The following is a 15,288-nucleotide window of genomic DNA, read 5'->3' as shown; positions in this document are numbered from 1 at the left end:
TTTATGCCGGATTTTGCAAGCATATATATTTTTCATCCCATTGAGTTTCACAGAAAATTGTGTACGCTTGTGTTGTACAAGTAGCTAGTTCTGACCCAGAATTAGTTGTCTATGGCTTAAACTTTGTGCTTAGCTTAGGTACTTTGCTTTGGGTGAGGTATTCAGGGGCGTTGCTAGGATCCTAAAGCTGGCCATACACTGGCCCGATTTGCCGCCGTTTCGACAGCAGATTCGATCACTGGGATCGAATCTGCTGCCAATCGTTCGCGCTATTACACGCCGAATTTCGATCCATTTCGTCCGTCGATCGCTCTGTGCGGAAAATTACCGTCAATCGCCTGCGGGTAGGGAGCGCGTCTTTAGCGGCGTTCGAGTGCCCAACGACCGACTCAATAGAGCGCCAATACATTACCTGCTCCGCCGGCGTGACTACCCCGGTCACCGCTGCTCCGTGTCCGCGCTGGTCTCCGGCATGCTTCAGTTCCTCCTGCCCGGCAGGAAGTTTAAACAGTAGAGGGCGCTCTACTGTTTAAACTTCCTGCCGGGCAGGAAGAAGTAAAGCATGCCGGACCTGGAGACCAGAGCGGAGACGGAGCAGCGGTGACCGGGGGACTGGAGTCGCACCGGCGGAGCAGGTAATGTATGCGGGCGGGGGGAGCGGCGGCAGCACCACCACCACCCCAACAGATTGTGAACGGTTTCAGGCTGAAATCGGTTCACAATCTGTTTGCAGTAAAGGTAGCCATACAATCCCTCTCTGATCAGATTCAATCAGAGAGGGATCTATCTGTTGGTCGAATCTGATGGCAAATCGACCAGTGTATGGATACCTTACGAGATCCGGGGAACTTCTGGGCACTCTAAATGTAAAATGGGTGTGACCATGCTCCAGAATGTGGGTGTGGTAATGGGTGGGGTCAAATTTACATGAACTTAACAGCGGTCTAAGTAGGCCTGCCAAGACAAAAAACAAAATGCAGCATATCACATAAATAGGCAGTGACACTTAAACATATGGGACATGCTCGGTGCTGTGGTACCTCTATGGACCATGCTGGTTGTTGTGGTGACATGCTGGAAGCTGTGTTGCCTTGAGCCTCTATAGGGAGGATGCATAGTGTGTGTCCTCGCTGTTCCTCTCCCACCCAGCACAGTAGCACAGCAGGAGGAACTACTCCTCTCTACCATCCACTCTCCAAGTCTGGAGACATCCTCTGCAGCTGGCGACTCGCTCCCTAGCAGCCAAGAATCAGATGGCCGGAGGTGAGTACTGCTTCCTGGGGGACATCAGGGACACCCTAGAATAGATCTGGGGCATGTGCCACTGATTTTTGGGGGTAGCAATGCCTCTGGGTATCCCTTAAGCTTTAAAGGATACCTGACCCAAGGCAAAGTACATAAGCTCTATGATGTGACCTCTTTGTCCATGTGCTCTTTGCATTGTACATTGCTTGTGAGCATACACTGTCATGTCCATTTATATCTATAATAAGCTTCCTTAGAAATGTATATTTTATTTCAAGACCATGAACTGAGAATGTTTCAGGACCGAGATGGGCCACTTTATCAAGGCAAAAATCACTGCTGTGATGTGCTCCATGTGAGTTGCAGACAACTGATTGCCAATGAGCAATTTTTGGCTTGATAAAGGGGCCTGGCATTGTGTGGAAATGTTGGCTTCTCGGTTCATTGTCTTGGAATAAAATATCAATTTTTGAGGTGCCAGCATTTGATTGAGGTAGAAGGCTTTATCCTCCATTGTTTCCTGGAGCACTCTGATACCAACACTGTGGCATTTCCATTGGAGAGTACGAGACAACTTTGCATATCCATTAGAAGGGAAAGTCATTGTACATGTTTGCCTTGGTTTGGGGGGCACCATCAGACGTTTGTTGTTTCCTAGTTACCCCTCTGTATTACATTAGCAAATATGGATACAAGCAGGAATGTAGCAAGTGTCCTTGGCATAAAATCAGTCTGGTATTTATCCCATTGCTCCTTTATTTCCAGGTAACCTCCATGCGTGATCTAATAAGGGTAAATACGTCCTGTATCACTAAGCTAAGCTGTTTTGTCTACCCGGTTTTCTTTAATGGGCTGCTCTGGTGTTGCCTGGATTAAGATAAGCAGGCTAAATGCTTCATTGACCAATTCTGCTGTCTGCATGCAGCTAATCTGACACGTCTGTGACATTACTGTAACCCCTCTCAGCTGAGGCATGTGGCCTAGTTTAGTCAGGAGGCTGTCAAACAGTTTGTGTTTACTTAAAGGATAACCAACCTTTTATATCTATCTTTACTGAAACTATTTAATGTAGCTGTAAATGTATTATTGATTAATACAGAAAGGTCTCATTGCTACTGTACCATGCCACTTACTACATACTGTTTACACAGGCAATAAAAACAGCTCCCATGCTGGCTCTATCCTTGTTCCACTCTCAGATCGCTTCCACTGTGCAGCCTGTACTGTGTTCCATATAGGCAGATCTTTAAAAAGGAGCTGTCAGGCATACTATCTCAGAAAAAAACCCACATATATAAGTAGATAAATACTTGCTCTACTTACATATGTATTGCACTGTCCACGTTTTGATTTTAGTGATATTTAGGCCTCTTGCACACTGCACGCGATTCCGATTCAGATTCCGCTTTTTAATCAGTTTTTACATCCGATTCAGATTCCGATTTGCAGTGTGCAGGGAGCAAACTGCAAATCGGAATCGGAAGTAAAAACAGATTAAAAAGCGGAATCTGAATCTGAATTGCTTGCAGTGTGCAAGAGGCCTTAGACAGTAAAAAAAGAAAAAATCCATACACTGGTCGATTTGCCATCAGATTCGACCAACAGATAGATCCCTCTCTGATCGAAGTACAAGTGTACTTATACATGTAAGTATAGTATATAGACAGATAACTATACTTACATGTATAAGTACACTTGTCTCTCACCAGCTCCCCCCTCTGGCCTACAGTGAAGGTGCTCGAGATGATCCCCAATGCCTACAACATATAACTAAATTTAAAAGTACCAAAGGTTAGTACATAGATGACGCAATAGGCGCAGGCAGCTGCTGAGATCTCGCCGTGTTCCTCCTTCCGCTGCCGCTACCGGAACTCCGGATTCCAATCACTGCTGGCCACAATATTGAGGCGACCAGACTGGACTTTCAATCTACACCAATAGGGTCATTTTCTTTTTTCCCCCCTCCACCTCAGTGACATGCTCTGTGCTGGACAGAAAGTATGTGACTGGACTACTGCCAATTGGCACATGTGCACTGCTACCGCAACAATCTATAATTGTTGCGGTGCCATAGACTCTAAGGCCCGGTTCACATTAGCGTTCGCTGTCCGGATTCGCCGGCCGGATCCGGACCGTATACTGTACAAACGGAACGGACGTTTGGCAAAGCAAAGTCTATGCGACCATACACACGCGTCCGTTCCGTACGGACCGGACTCCGGACACTTTTCCAATATGCGCTATTTTTAAGGTCCGGATCATCCGGCCGATGCACCCGGACCGGAGCCTGACTGCACCGTCCGGCAATAGAAACCAATGGGAAACGGAAAGCACAGAACACACTGGCTATAAAAACTGGACGTTCTACCCCACTTCCTATGCGGTTTCTAGCGTCCATTTTGGATGGGGACACATGGGCCCAGCATTTCTGGAGTGGAGCAGCAGTGACTTTGTACTGGAGCTCTTTGGCAGTATGTCGGACGTGGAGGTGAGGCCCTACACAGCGGAGGACCTGATTCTACAGGTGCAGCTTCTGCTGACCTCCCAGACCCCAGGAATTTATATAATGTGTATATCTCTTTAAAAAAACAGATCCGGATCGCAGCCGTATTCATACCTAATTGAAAACGTATGCAAACAGACCGGATCCAGATAGGAACTATATGGGTCCGGATCCGTTCCGGACATCCGGTCCGTTTTTCCCAAAAACGCAAGTGTGAACGGGGCCTTATGCAATCGTGCGCCACGCAGTACCAATTAGGTACATTTGTTATGCAAATATATGCAGCTTGAAAATGGTCCAGTCAAATTCAACCTTGGTGGGACATGATTGGTCCATTTTCAAGCTGCATACAGAATGGACACAATCCTGCATGAACTCAAATATTTGCATCTCCATACAGACCAAAAAATTAATCATTATCTGGGAGATTCATTGTTTTTCTGATCTGACCAGCTTTACAGATAAGAGCACATGCTTATACATAATGTCCTTTTCTTTATACTAGATGTTGTTTAAAGGAATACTTAAGCCAAAAAAAGAAAATATTTACTCACCCGGGGCATCCCTCAGCCCCCTGAAGCTGTATGGTGCCCTCGCAGCCCCGCTCCGATCGTTCTGTCCCTGCCGGCGGCTACTTCCAGGTTCGGCGACAGCCGCCGACAGGCTGGGAATGCGGCTGATTCTCCGCGTTCCCAGCCGCTATATCACCCTCTATGCTGCTATAGCATATATATATATATATATATATGCTATAGCAGCATAGAGGGTGATATAGCGGCTGGGAACGCGGAGAATCAGCCGCATTCCCAGCCTGTCGGCGGCTGTCGCCGCACCTGGAAGTAGCCACCGGCGGGGACAGGACGATCGGAGCGGGGCTGCAAGGGCACCATCCAGCTTCAGGGGGCTGAGGGATGCCCCGGGTGAGTAAATATCATTTTTTTGGGGGGGGCTTAAGTATTCCTTTAAAAGAAAAGGACCTTAGTGTAGTACTAGCAGGGCAAGTGTTGAGGGCGCAGACACGTTTTGTGCGGACACAAATGAGGGCTCATCTATGGTCTTACGCCATTTTTAGGAGCAAAATCAATAAAACATTGATTGTTGAGGACTCCTAGCTTTGTATGAAGATAGATTTAGAAGGAAGGTTATCCTATAAGTGGTACATGTATCTTGTGTAGTCTTTATGCTTAACCCCAGTCTTTTATCAACAGGGTGCTGCAGCCATGGTGATGGAAAGTGTCATGTTTGCAATCTTGGCCGAACGATGCCTTGGTCCGAAGCTGTATGGCATCTTTCCACAGGGACGCCTAGAAGAATACATTCCGGTGAGATCAGACAGGATGCTGCCTGCTAGTGTTGGCGAACGCTGTATGAATCAGGGTTGTGAAATAGTGTGTTGAATGTTATGTAACTGCATTTGGCTACTGACTCACTCCTTGGTTTCCAGTGGGGAGGTGCCAGAAACTGACTGAATGGGAAGCTTTTTGGCTGTAGATGGAGTGGAATCAGTCTGACTACTGTGCTGTCACGTGGATCGTTCCACTGCGTTTCATGTAGCAGCAAGTGACTTGTGTCTCCTCAAGGCACCTTTATTAGTATTGCTTATAAGAAATAGGCTGTTTTTTTTTTTCAGTCAGTCTTGATGATAGAATGCTGAATAAATCTCAGATTTGTTCTTTATCCCAGTGTAGCTGCTTCTACAGATTACTGCCTTTATTAATAGGTTTACATTCTTAGTTTGTTTTTGTGTTTTTTAAGGGAAATTGTATAATAGGAATGGCAAAGCAAAGTATGTGTTCACATTAAGTGCAGCTACAGTCACCATATATAGTGTGTCTAAAAGACACAACTCTCTATAGCATAAACTGCACTATAAAAAAAGTAATATTTGTTTTGAAGCTAAAAAGCCTTCATCTTCTGTGGGTTTTGGTCACATGATTATGCCTGCAGGAAGCTGCTGATACAGTTTACTTCCTGATTCATGGAAGCAGACATATTGTTAACAGCCAGTGCTTTTAAATGAGCTTATCTGCTATCTCTGCAACAGGCAGCCACCTGACTTGGGAAAGATCTGATTACAACTAGTGATTAGACACAAATGAGGGGGGGGGGGGGGGGGGTTAAACAAGCTAAACTTTTTAAATACATACATACATGTGCCCTGGATCACCTATAACCTATGCAGATGGATGCAGTTTGTATTTTTCCTGCTGATTCGTATCTGTGAGTTATATAAATCATCCAGGGTGTGGTGCAGGAGATACAGCACTTTCAACCACACTCTAATTATGTTTAGAATAGGCATACCTCCCAACTTTTTGAGATGAGAAAAAGGGACACTTAAGCCACGCCCCTGGCCACACCCCCACCACACCTCTAGTCACGCATACCATAAAAATTTCATAAGAAAATATGTTTTTTTTATAATTCAAACCACACTGGTCCTTTCTATCCTGGTTCATTTTCCTTCATAATAACATTTTAAAATTAGTAATATATCAATTTAAAGGATGGGAATAAAGTTTAGAGTCAATCAAACACATTTTTAGTATAGAAATGTATATATTTATATAGAAAGAGTGACAAAGTCCTGAAAGAGGGACAAATGAGGATGATACAGGGACAGAGGGACAGGGCTCCCAAAAAGGGACTGTCCCTCCGAAAAAGGGACAGTTGGGAGCTATGGAATAGGTTTCGCTAATGAGCGAGTAGCTTAATCAGTACAAGTTGGATAAATGAATATTCAGGTGTGTGCATTTTGTATTGGAACAGTAAAAATTTGAGTTTGAATCTAAAAACACACCCACTAACAATGTAATAGGTTAAAAGGTTGAATGTGTGTGTATGTAAGGTATATATATTTGCATATATGCATAAAGGGAGTTTCTGCTTGCATGGCAATTGGAAACTCGTTTCCCACAATGCAATGAGGTTCACAGTCAGGAAACTGTTAGGACCATGGCCCCGACATCACACTGTGGGAGGGGTTTTACCACAATATAAGCTACACATATATGAAAATGGGAAAGGGGGTGTTGCTGGCTGCTGATTGGAATGAAGTTCAATCCCCAACCTAAATTGACTTTTACCTTCTGAAAATCTGATGATAGAAAATAAGGGCTGGAACCCACAGGAGCGCTTTTGGCAGCGTTTTGGCAGCGTTGCGATCCGCTAGCACTTTGCCAAAACGCTGGGCCAATGTTAATGGATGGGGCAACTTCCACAGGAGCGTTTGCGTTCCCCAGAAACGCAAACGCAGGACGTGCAGCATTTTGGGAGCGTTAGCGCTTCAATGTAAAGTATTGAAACGCTAGCAGAAACGCTCAGCAAAACCTAAACTGAGCGGTTTTGCTAGCGTTTTGCGGTTCAGCACACTGTAACAAAATGAAAAATTATTCACAGGACCAATCAGGATAAAAACGCAAAATGCTACGCAACCGCTGAGCAAAAAAATACACTGTTGCAAAACGCGACCGCAAACGCGCATGAATCCGCTTGCAAAACGCTCAGACAAAACTCTAGCGGTAGCGTTTCGCGTTTGCGGTTTTCAGTGGGTTCCAGGCAACACATCTTTTCACTCAGTGCTTTTGCCTTATGGCCTTGTTGACCATTAGAGGCGGTCATTCCAGCTTGCATGTAAATTTGATAAAAAATTGTATGCAATTTGGATTGGTCCAGTTCATAGCCACATACAATCTGCATTACCTATGCACGCAAAACGAAATGTTAAGCATCTGACTGTCGGATTCATCACAGTTTGTCTTGTACTTTATGGTTTTGCCAAACGAAATTTTTTTTTTTTGATTGTTATAAAAATGTCCTTACTTTTCAGAGCCGGAAGCTTGAAACCGATGAGCTGAGCTTGCCGGATATATCTGCTGAAATAGCCGAGAAAATGGCTCGTTTTCATGGAATGAGTATGCCGTTCAACAAGGAACCCAAGTGGCTCTTTGGTACTATGGAAAAGTATGTTAACTCTCTCTCAATATTCATTCTCAACATTTTTTCTTTTTAACCAAACTTTTTATATCTTTACATATTCTCTTGACTCTATCTTTACTACACATTTAAATTAAAACTTAAACCTAATTTACAAGCACGATCACTGTGTATTATATTTAACTGTTTGGCTTACGGGGTGGGGGAGCTGTGCTGTCAATCCTAACAAGTTTACAGGAGTAGCTTGTAACTATGGTGGAGGGCTGGGGGAGTGGCTTTGTCCATGTTGTTACTCAGCTGCAGCAGAGGGAAAAGGGAGCACACTGCCTGTAATGCACTTTTTAAGTGAGACTTTAAGTTTGTTGCCAAAGGGTTTCATTATTCAGTACAAATGTTATAATTTAACTTGCTTGGTCTGGCATCAGCTTTAATAAAGTAAATGCTACACTGTGGCAGTAAAGTAATGTTACCATGTTAAGGTATCCGGTGTCTGCTAGCTCTGCTTCTGAATGTAGAGATTGTCTTCTTCACAGGTACTGCATATGACCTGCCACACTAAACTAACAGCTGCCAAGCTAGCCTCAAAGTAACCACACAGTAGATTACTTTTATTTTTCCATTTCTTACTACTTATTTTTTGTATAAATCTAAAACGTATACATTTACAGTTTCTCTGAAAATAAGCCTTACCTTGAAAATAAGCCCTAGCATGATTTTTGAGGATACTTGGAATATAAGCCATAATCCAAAAGTAAGCTCTAGTTAATAGTTAGAGTTCATAGAAAAGTAAATTTAAAAAGTGTTCATGCAGCTATGGCATAAATGTAAAAAATAGAATGTCTATAACTTAAGTTGCAGCACTAACTAAAACTAAGATTACCCTAAAATTCTTAATAAAGATGCAAGGTCAGTGGCCTGGATCGTATAGTCATGTATTACTGTGTTTTTCTTTAGAACTGGAACTGTAGCCTTTTCTCACAACTAGTCAGTTTTCAGCTTCCTGGGCGAGTTAAATCTGGTCACGGAGATATAATTGCTAATGAGCGTGCAGTATGGGAGCTCCGACTATAGTGATCCAGGTCTGTGACTTGGTTAGCAGTGAAATCTGAATTACAGCTCCAGAGGTCACACCTTTAGGGTCCTTTTGCACTTGCCGCATTGCGTCGCGGTACTTTGTCCTGCAGCTTGTTGCAGTGGCTATTGCAGGCAATGGAACACGACACAGTGCCAGCGATGAGACTGAAGTGCCCCGGGTAATGCAGAAGCTGCAGTGTGTTATTGTGACTACCGTGGTAATCCTGGAAGTGCACAACGGCTATATCTGCTTTTCTACTCTGATTGGGAGCATTGTTACAAATCGCACCACACCAGTGGAAAAGGACCCTTAAAAACATTAAGTGACAAGTCCCATAGTTCAGTCCTCATAGATTCTTGTAGAGTCACTATTCGAGAGCTGGCGATACACCCAAAGTAATGGGTTGATCCTTATTAATTTGGAGTAAATATACAGGTGTTATGATTTTTATGAGCCGCCTACTTTTCTCATTGACTCAGGGAAAGACATAACTGGCTTTTTCTTTGTACTAGAACTTGTATGACTAACTTCTCATGCTTAGAAACAGTAGCGGGAGTTACACGTGGTCAGAACTCACATGGTTGATCTTATGTTGCAGGTACTTAAAGCAAGTCTTAAAAATTAAGTTCACAAAAGAATCGCACACCAGGAAACTCAACAAATTTTTAAGCTACAATCTGCCCAAGGAAATGGCTTCTCTTCGGTATGTTGTTTTCTTGTAGAAGTAACTGTTATGTCATTTGTATGTTCTGAACATTGCAAATCATGGAGCTGGCCATGTAATAGGTATGCAGGCTTGCGTAATTCATAGTAAAAGAAACAAACTGAAAAAACCCTCTGACGCTACACCTATAGTTAGTCTTAAAGAGGACCTGCAATGAAAATAACAATGAATAAAATAGAATTTTTTTTTTTTTTTACAGCATTACTTTAGGAATTATTTTGTCAGTCTTTGTGCCCATTATAAAATCTTTGCTCGCCCTGATTTACATTCTGAAACTTATCACAGGGGGCGAAATCTTTACTGCTGTCAGGTGCACTTCTGCGGAATGTTAACTTTGTGTAACAGAGTATTAACAGCCTAAGCTATATGCAATGTGAATTGTGGCATCAATTAGAGGGTGGCAAGAGGTCGTTTCCCTACGTAAACGTCCCCCTCCTCACACTCCGTCTCCCCTCCCTAGATGAACGGCGTCACTTCACTCACCTGCTCTCAATGTTCCATCAAGGGGATCTCCACCCGCCGTCCAGCAAACATGGCTACACCTGTGCCTAATGTGACCTGTTACGTGCTGCCGGGTCACATGAGGCGCTGCTGTAGTCAGAGAGGAGGCAGGACTTCTCTCCAGTCCGGCTTTGCACAAGAGAAGGGGGTGAGGAAGGGAGGGAGCGTCCTCAAAATGTGTTTCAGGTGACAAAAAGTCTAGAACCGGCCCTGTATATAGCTATAGGAAGTGTTTGTGGTGCTAATAGGAGGATAATTAACATAAAAGTGGGTATCTTGAATAAGTTACTACATTCTACTGTGTCACTACGGTGCCTCATTAAAGCAGATCCAAGATGAAAAACTAACTATAACAAGTACCTTGTTTATATATATATATTATCTAAAGTTTAGTCTAGCTGCAAACAGCTGCAAAAGATTATGATTATTTATTCCTGTGATACAATCTGGGCCGGTCCACCCATGAGGCGGGGTGAAACAAATGTCTCAGGCGTCACTTCTGGGGGGGCGGCACCCGCCTGCCAGTGGGTGTGGGAGGCTGCCGAGCTGGAAGGGGTAGCGGGGCAGGAAGGGGGTATTGGGCACAGCGGTGGGGAGGGGGAGTCGGACCCCCCCCCCCTTGCCTGGGTCCCCCTATCTGCGCTCCCCCTCCAGCTTTTAGCCGCTACTGGTAAGAGGCAGCGGGCGGGGACGACTCACCTCTTCCACGTTCCAGCGTGCGTTCTGTTGTCGTCACTTCCTGCAATGCCGCCCACTGTATTGTAAGTGGACGGCATTGCAGGAAGTGACAACAGTGGAACGCACGCTGGAACGCAGAAGAGGTGAGTCCTACCCGCCCGCTGCCTCTTACCAGTAGTGATTAAAAGCTGGAGGGGGAGCGCAGATAGGGGGACCCAGGCGAGGGAGGGGGGAGTCCGACCCCCCCCCCCCCCTCCCCACCACTGTGCCCAATACCCCCTTCCTGCCCGCTATCCCCTCCAGCTCAGCGGCCCTCCACCCACGGCTTGGGGGGGGGGGGGGGATCGGGCGTTTTTCCGAAGTTTGCCTCAGGCGGCGAAAAGTCTAGAGCCGGCCCTGGATACAATGAGGGCAGCCATGTTCTGTTTGTCACATTGTCACAGGCCTGAGGGCTGGAGATGCTATCAGCTTTCCTGTGTGTAAATTCAGTCCCCTCTCCTCCTCCCCTCTGCCTCTGTAATCTGTGACTAGTAACACCTCCTCTCTCCTCCTGTCCAGACTGACCTCCCATAAGCCCTTTCTACATGAGTCTGAGAGTACCAAGGCTCTTTGGAGAAAGCTGTGGGCGAGGCTTGTTTAGTTTATAGGGAATTAGAGTATTAAAGCAAAACAAAAAAGTATTTGGCTTGAGGAATGCCCTATAAACTATATGAAAGGAACACAATTCTGCAATGAGTAAAAGGTTATCTCGGATCCACTTTAAAGTAAAATTCAATGTTGCAGTCAGAAGAAAGTGAAATGTCCCCTATGTGTATTCATGTTTCATTCCTGGTATTTTCTTCCTGTGTTTTGTAGATCTCTACTAGAGGCAACTGCTTCCCCTGTTGTGTTCTGTCACAACGACTGTCAGGAAGGTAAGACTTTAAAACCAGTCCTTTGGTCCAACGCCTGCCCCATTTTTTTCGCTTTAAAATATGGTTATATTAAATGAAATCTGCTTACCCTTTCACAGTAATGAAAGTCTATTACACCCCATACGTGAGAGCTGCTATTAGATACTACAAATCATAGGACTGCCACCAAAATGGTAATGGACATCCCACCAATGCTCGCACCTTCCCCTCCCCATTTTGTGAGCCTCACAGTCTGCAGGCCCATCTGCCAGGGTCATGTAACAAGGGTGGCCATAATTTTTCCCGCCAATCACAAGTGTGTCCACAACAGTGCCTGATCTAGAGGATAGATGCCTGTATCAGGGCCAAGGATAGGTAAGCAGGGAGGAGGCACAGCTGTTCCCCAACTGTTCCCCAACTGTTCCCCGCACTTGCTCAACCTATGGCTGCTCCCCTAGGCTGTCATTTATGTACATAGAGATGGGTCTTGTGGTGATATCTGTCCTGCCCCAAGCCCCTCCATGAGTTTATCTCGCAAGCAAGTCACTTAAAACTGCTCTAATAATGAATGTCACATTTCAGCTTTACCTTTTTCAAAACTGAGGTAATGCTTCAATTTAGCTTTCGGAAACAGGTTTTTAAATTCTGCTATCTTTGCAGGTAACGTCCTTCTATTAGCCGGAAGAGAGAACTCTGAAAACCAGAAGCTGATGTTGATAGACTTTGAATACAGCAGCTACAATTACCGGTAAGAGTCAACATTGGAAAGAACTGTCACCTTGTACAGTAAAATCTTGGACTGAAAGTAACTTGGTTTGAGAGCGCTTTGCAAAACAAGCAAAAAATTTTGAGACATTTTGACTTGATATACAAGCAAAAAACATATACTTGTGTCACGTCATCACAACTGGGCCAGTGATTCTTCTCCCTTGGACGCTGCAGGGTTGTACTTAATCTGAGTGTAGGGACTGTACAAAGTCACCTTTTCTTGAAATCCTCTAAAGTAGGCCAAAGCAACGGTCATTGGATAAGTTCCTTGTTAAAGCCACACAAAGAAAGGTTGGGGTACCAGACAGCTAGGATTCTTTTAGTTTACATTTTTATTTTATACAGTACTTTGTATTAAATATTATTCTAAAACTGGGTTTGGATTGTGGAGTTTTTATTAATTCTTATTGGGAAATTCGCTTTGATATGAATGCTTTGGATTACAAGCATATTTGCAGAACAAATTATGCTTGCAAACCAAGGTTCCACTGTATTTGGCCGACCTGTAGAAGTTTGTTTTTTAGTGTTTCTAAGTTATTGGCTTTACCGGGAGACATGCTGTATTAACTGGGATTGGCTTTCGGGCATTTCATGAAAGACAGAATAGAATTGTTCATTATTGACTTTTGATGAGGTTAAAGTGACCTTATGCCCAGAATTGAGAAGTAAGGCGTACCTGTGAAAACCTTTTAAAGATTCATACCTCCCAACTTTTTGAGATGAGAAAGGGGGACACTTAAGCCACACCTCTGATCCCGCCCCATCACACCCCTAGTGATGCATACCATAAAGATTTCATAAGAACAATATGTTGTTTTATAATTCAAACCACACTGTTCTTTTCTATCCTGGTTCATTTTTCTTCATATTAACTTTTTAAAATGAGTAACATATCAATTTAAAGGATGGGAATAAAGTTTAGAGTCAAACACATTTTTTTAGTAGAGCAATGTATATATTTACATAGAAAGAGGGACAAAGTCCTGAAAGAGGGACAAATGAGTAGGACAGAGGGACAGGGCTCCCAAAAGAGGGACTGTCCCTCCAAAAGTGGGACAGTTGGGAGCTATGCAGATTACCATCTTATGATTCTCCATGGCTGTCAATATCATTTTTGTTTGCTTTGAAATTGCATTTTCTCCTGTGTGTGGAGAGCAATTCAAGCAGTAAATTGTGCCTGCCCTGCCTTTCTCGCCATGCCGCTCCTATTGGCCATTTCTTGGCAGCTCTAGTCATGTGATACTGGTAACTTGTTTACTATAACAACCAGTAATATTTCTTGTACAGTGGGAAACATGGCAGTGCTTTCAAACAAAACTGGTGTCATTAGTCAAAACTGAAAAATGACAGTTGGAAGCAGAACAAACTTTCAAAAAAAAAATAATTTTCACGTACACAGAGAAGAGTGAGTTATGCAGGTCACAGTCGTGCAAGTCCTGTTCCCCATGAAAGACTGAAATCTACAAATAATACGCAACATATGAGCTGGAGGAACTTCGCTTTAGTAACTACCAGTCACATGTGATTAATGGTGACAAATTCTGGATGGTGGTGGCCATGACGTCAGATCAGCTGGTTGTCATGCTAGAATGTCACCTGAGACCGTCAGTGGTTTTGGCTAGAAAGTGGTGGAGTGATTGTTTAGCTGTATAGACGGTGTAAGTAGTGTGCCACGCCCTACTTCCTCAGGCTATTGGTGCAAGCCACGTAGCCTTACCTCACAGAAAGCTCATATAATTTATTGCTCCTTGGCTTCTACTAATTATCTGATGAAATGTGGAGCAGCCTGTGAAACGTGCCGTCCTAATGCCTTAATAAACCTCACTGCTTTACATAAGCCTTGTACCTTCATTCCTTGGGGGTAAACCGCTATCCTGCTCCTTTTTATGGTTTGAAATATTATTAGTTTATCTCATTCTAGTTTTCTCGTGGTTGTACAAAGTGTCCCCTAATCGCAAGCGGATTATGAGAGCTGTGGGAGCTTTTGCCTGAGTTCTCTGTGATTTGGAATGTGCAGTTTTCATCCCAAGAGACGTTACCATGGTGTCAGTGTCAGAGGTCACGTGTGGAGTGCCGTATAAACTTTGCATATTGCAAAGACTGATATCAAAGAGGCGCAGCGGTGAAAATAACATAGAATTTAAAAAATTTTAAGATTAATTTTATAAATAATTTAGTCAATGTTTGCCCATTTGTCAGTCTTTCCTCACCCTGATTTACATTCTCAAATTTTATCAAAGGTGGCAACATCTTTAGTCCTGTCAGGTGCAGCTCTGCGGAGCATATGTTTGAGAATTCCGAAGCCAGCGAAAGTAATGTCTGGTCTCCTAGAATGCTCTGGGATAATTCCACAGAGCTAAATAGCCTAGGCTAAACATCACTGTGACGGTTGGGCTATATATGAATATACAAGAATATATAGATCTACTAAATGTTTCTGATACTGAAACCATGAAAATTACCTTTTAAAGTGGGTATGCTCTTGAATAATTTACTGCTTTCTATTTTGTCACTACAGTGCATCTTTAACACATCCACAGAATTCGATTTTCGGTCAAGTTGTTATAGGGAGGAACTAGTATGCGTTTGATTAAAATATATCTGGATGCAAAGTGCTAGACAACTCCTAATGATATCAATCTTAAGCAGCTTAATTTCACAGCCTGTTGGCACATGAATGAGTGATCTACAAGTAGATCACATTACAGATATGCACGTTGGTCATCTGATAGGATTATAAACTCTTGTCGCCAAGCTTATTAACCTGCAGCTGCTGATCAGCTAGCACTCTTAGGGCCCTTTTCCACTAGCAATCGCTAGCGTTCACGCTGAACGCTAGCGATTGCTGAATCGCAATTACCGCCGATTCCCCGACGTTCGCGGCCGCGATTTTGTTATGCTATGCACTGCATAGCAAAATCGCGGCAAAAGTCGCTCCGCGGCGCGATCGCGATCAAGTAATAAA

General features: G+C 43.8%; 1 protein-coding gene across 2 annotated transcripts in view; it reads left to right on the top strand.

The window, feature by feature from the left end:
- Positions 1–15,288, top strand: part of CHKA (choline kinase alpha) — a 63,953-nt gene that overhangs the window by 32,447 nt on the left and 16,218 nt on the right. The window contains exons 4-9 of one of the 2 annotated variants that reach the window (XM_068260583.1): positions 2,011–2,037; positions 4,957–5,070; positions 7,578–7,711; positions 9,358–9,462; positions 11,518–11,576; positions 12,216–12,303. In XM_068260583.1, coding sequence (XP_068116684.1) covers positions 2,011–2,037; positions 4,957–5,070; positions 7,578–7,711; positions 9,358–9,462; positions 11,518–11,576; positions 12,216–12,303 — 527 coding nt within the window. The remainder of the gene's footprint in view (positions 1–2,010; positions 2,038–4,956; positions 5,071–7,577; positions 7,712–9,357; positions 9,463–11,517; positions 11,577–12,215; positions 12,304–15,288) is intronic. The other variant, XM_068260584.1, reaches the window with a different exon arrangement.

The sequence above is a fragment of the Hyperolius riggenbachi genome, chromosome 11 (genome assembly GCF_040937935.1).
Source record: "Hyperolius riggenbachi isolate aHypRig1 chromosome 11, aHypRig1.pri, whole genome shotgun sequence".
In the NCBI taxonomy this organism is placed as follows: domain Eukaryota; kingdom Metazoa; phylum Chordata; class Amphibia; order Anura; family Hyperoliidae; genus Hyperolius; species Hyperolius riggenbachi.
Note: the sequence above shows the minus strand (reverse complement) of the source record. Positions and strands in the feature narration are given on the sequence as shown.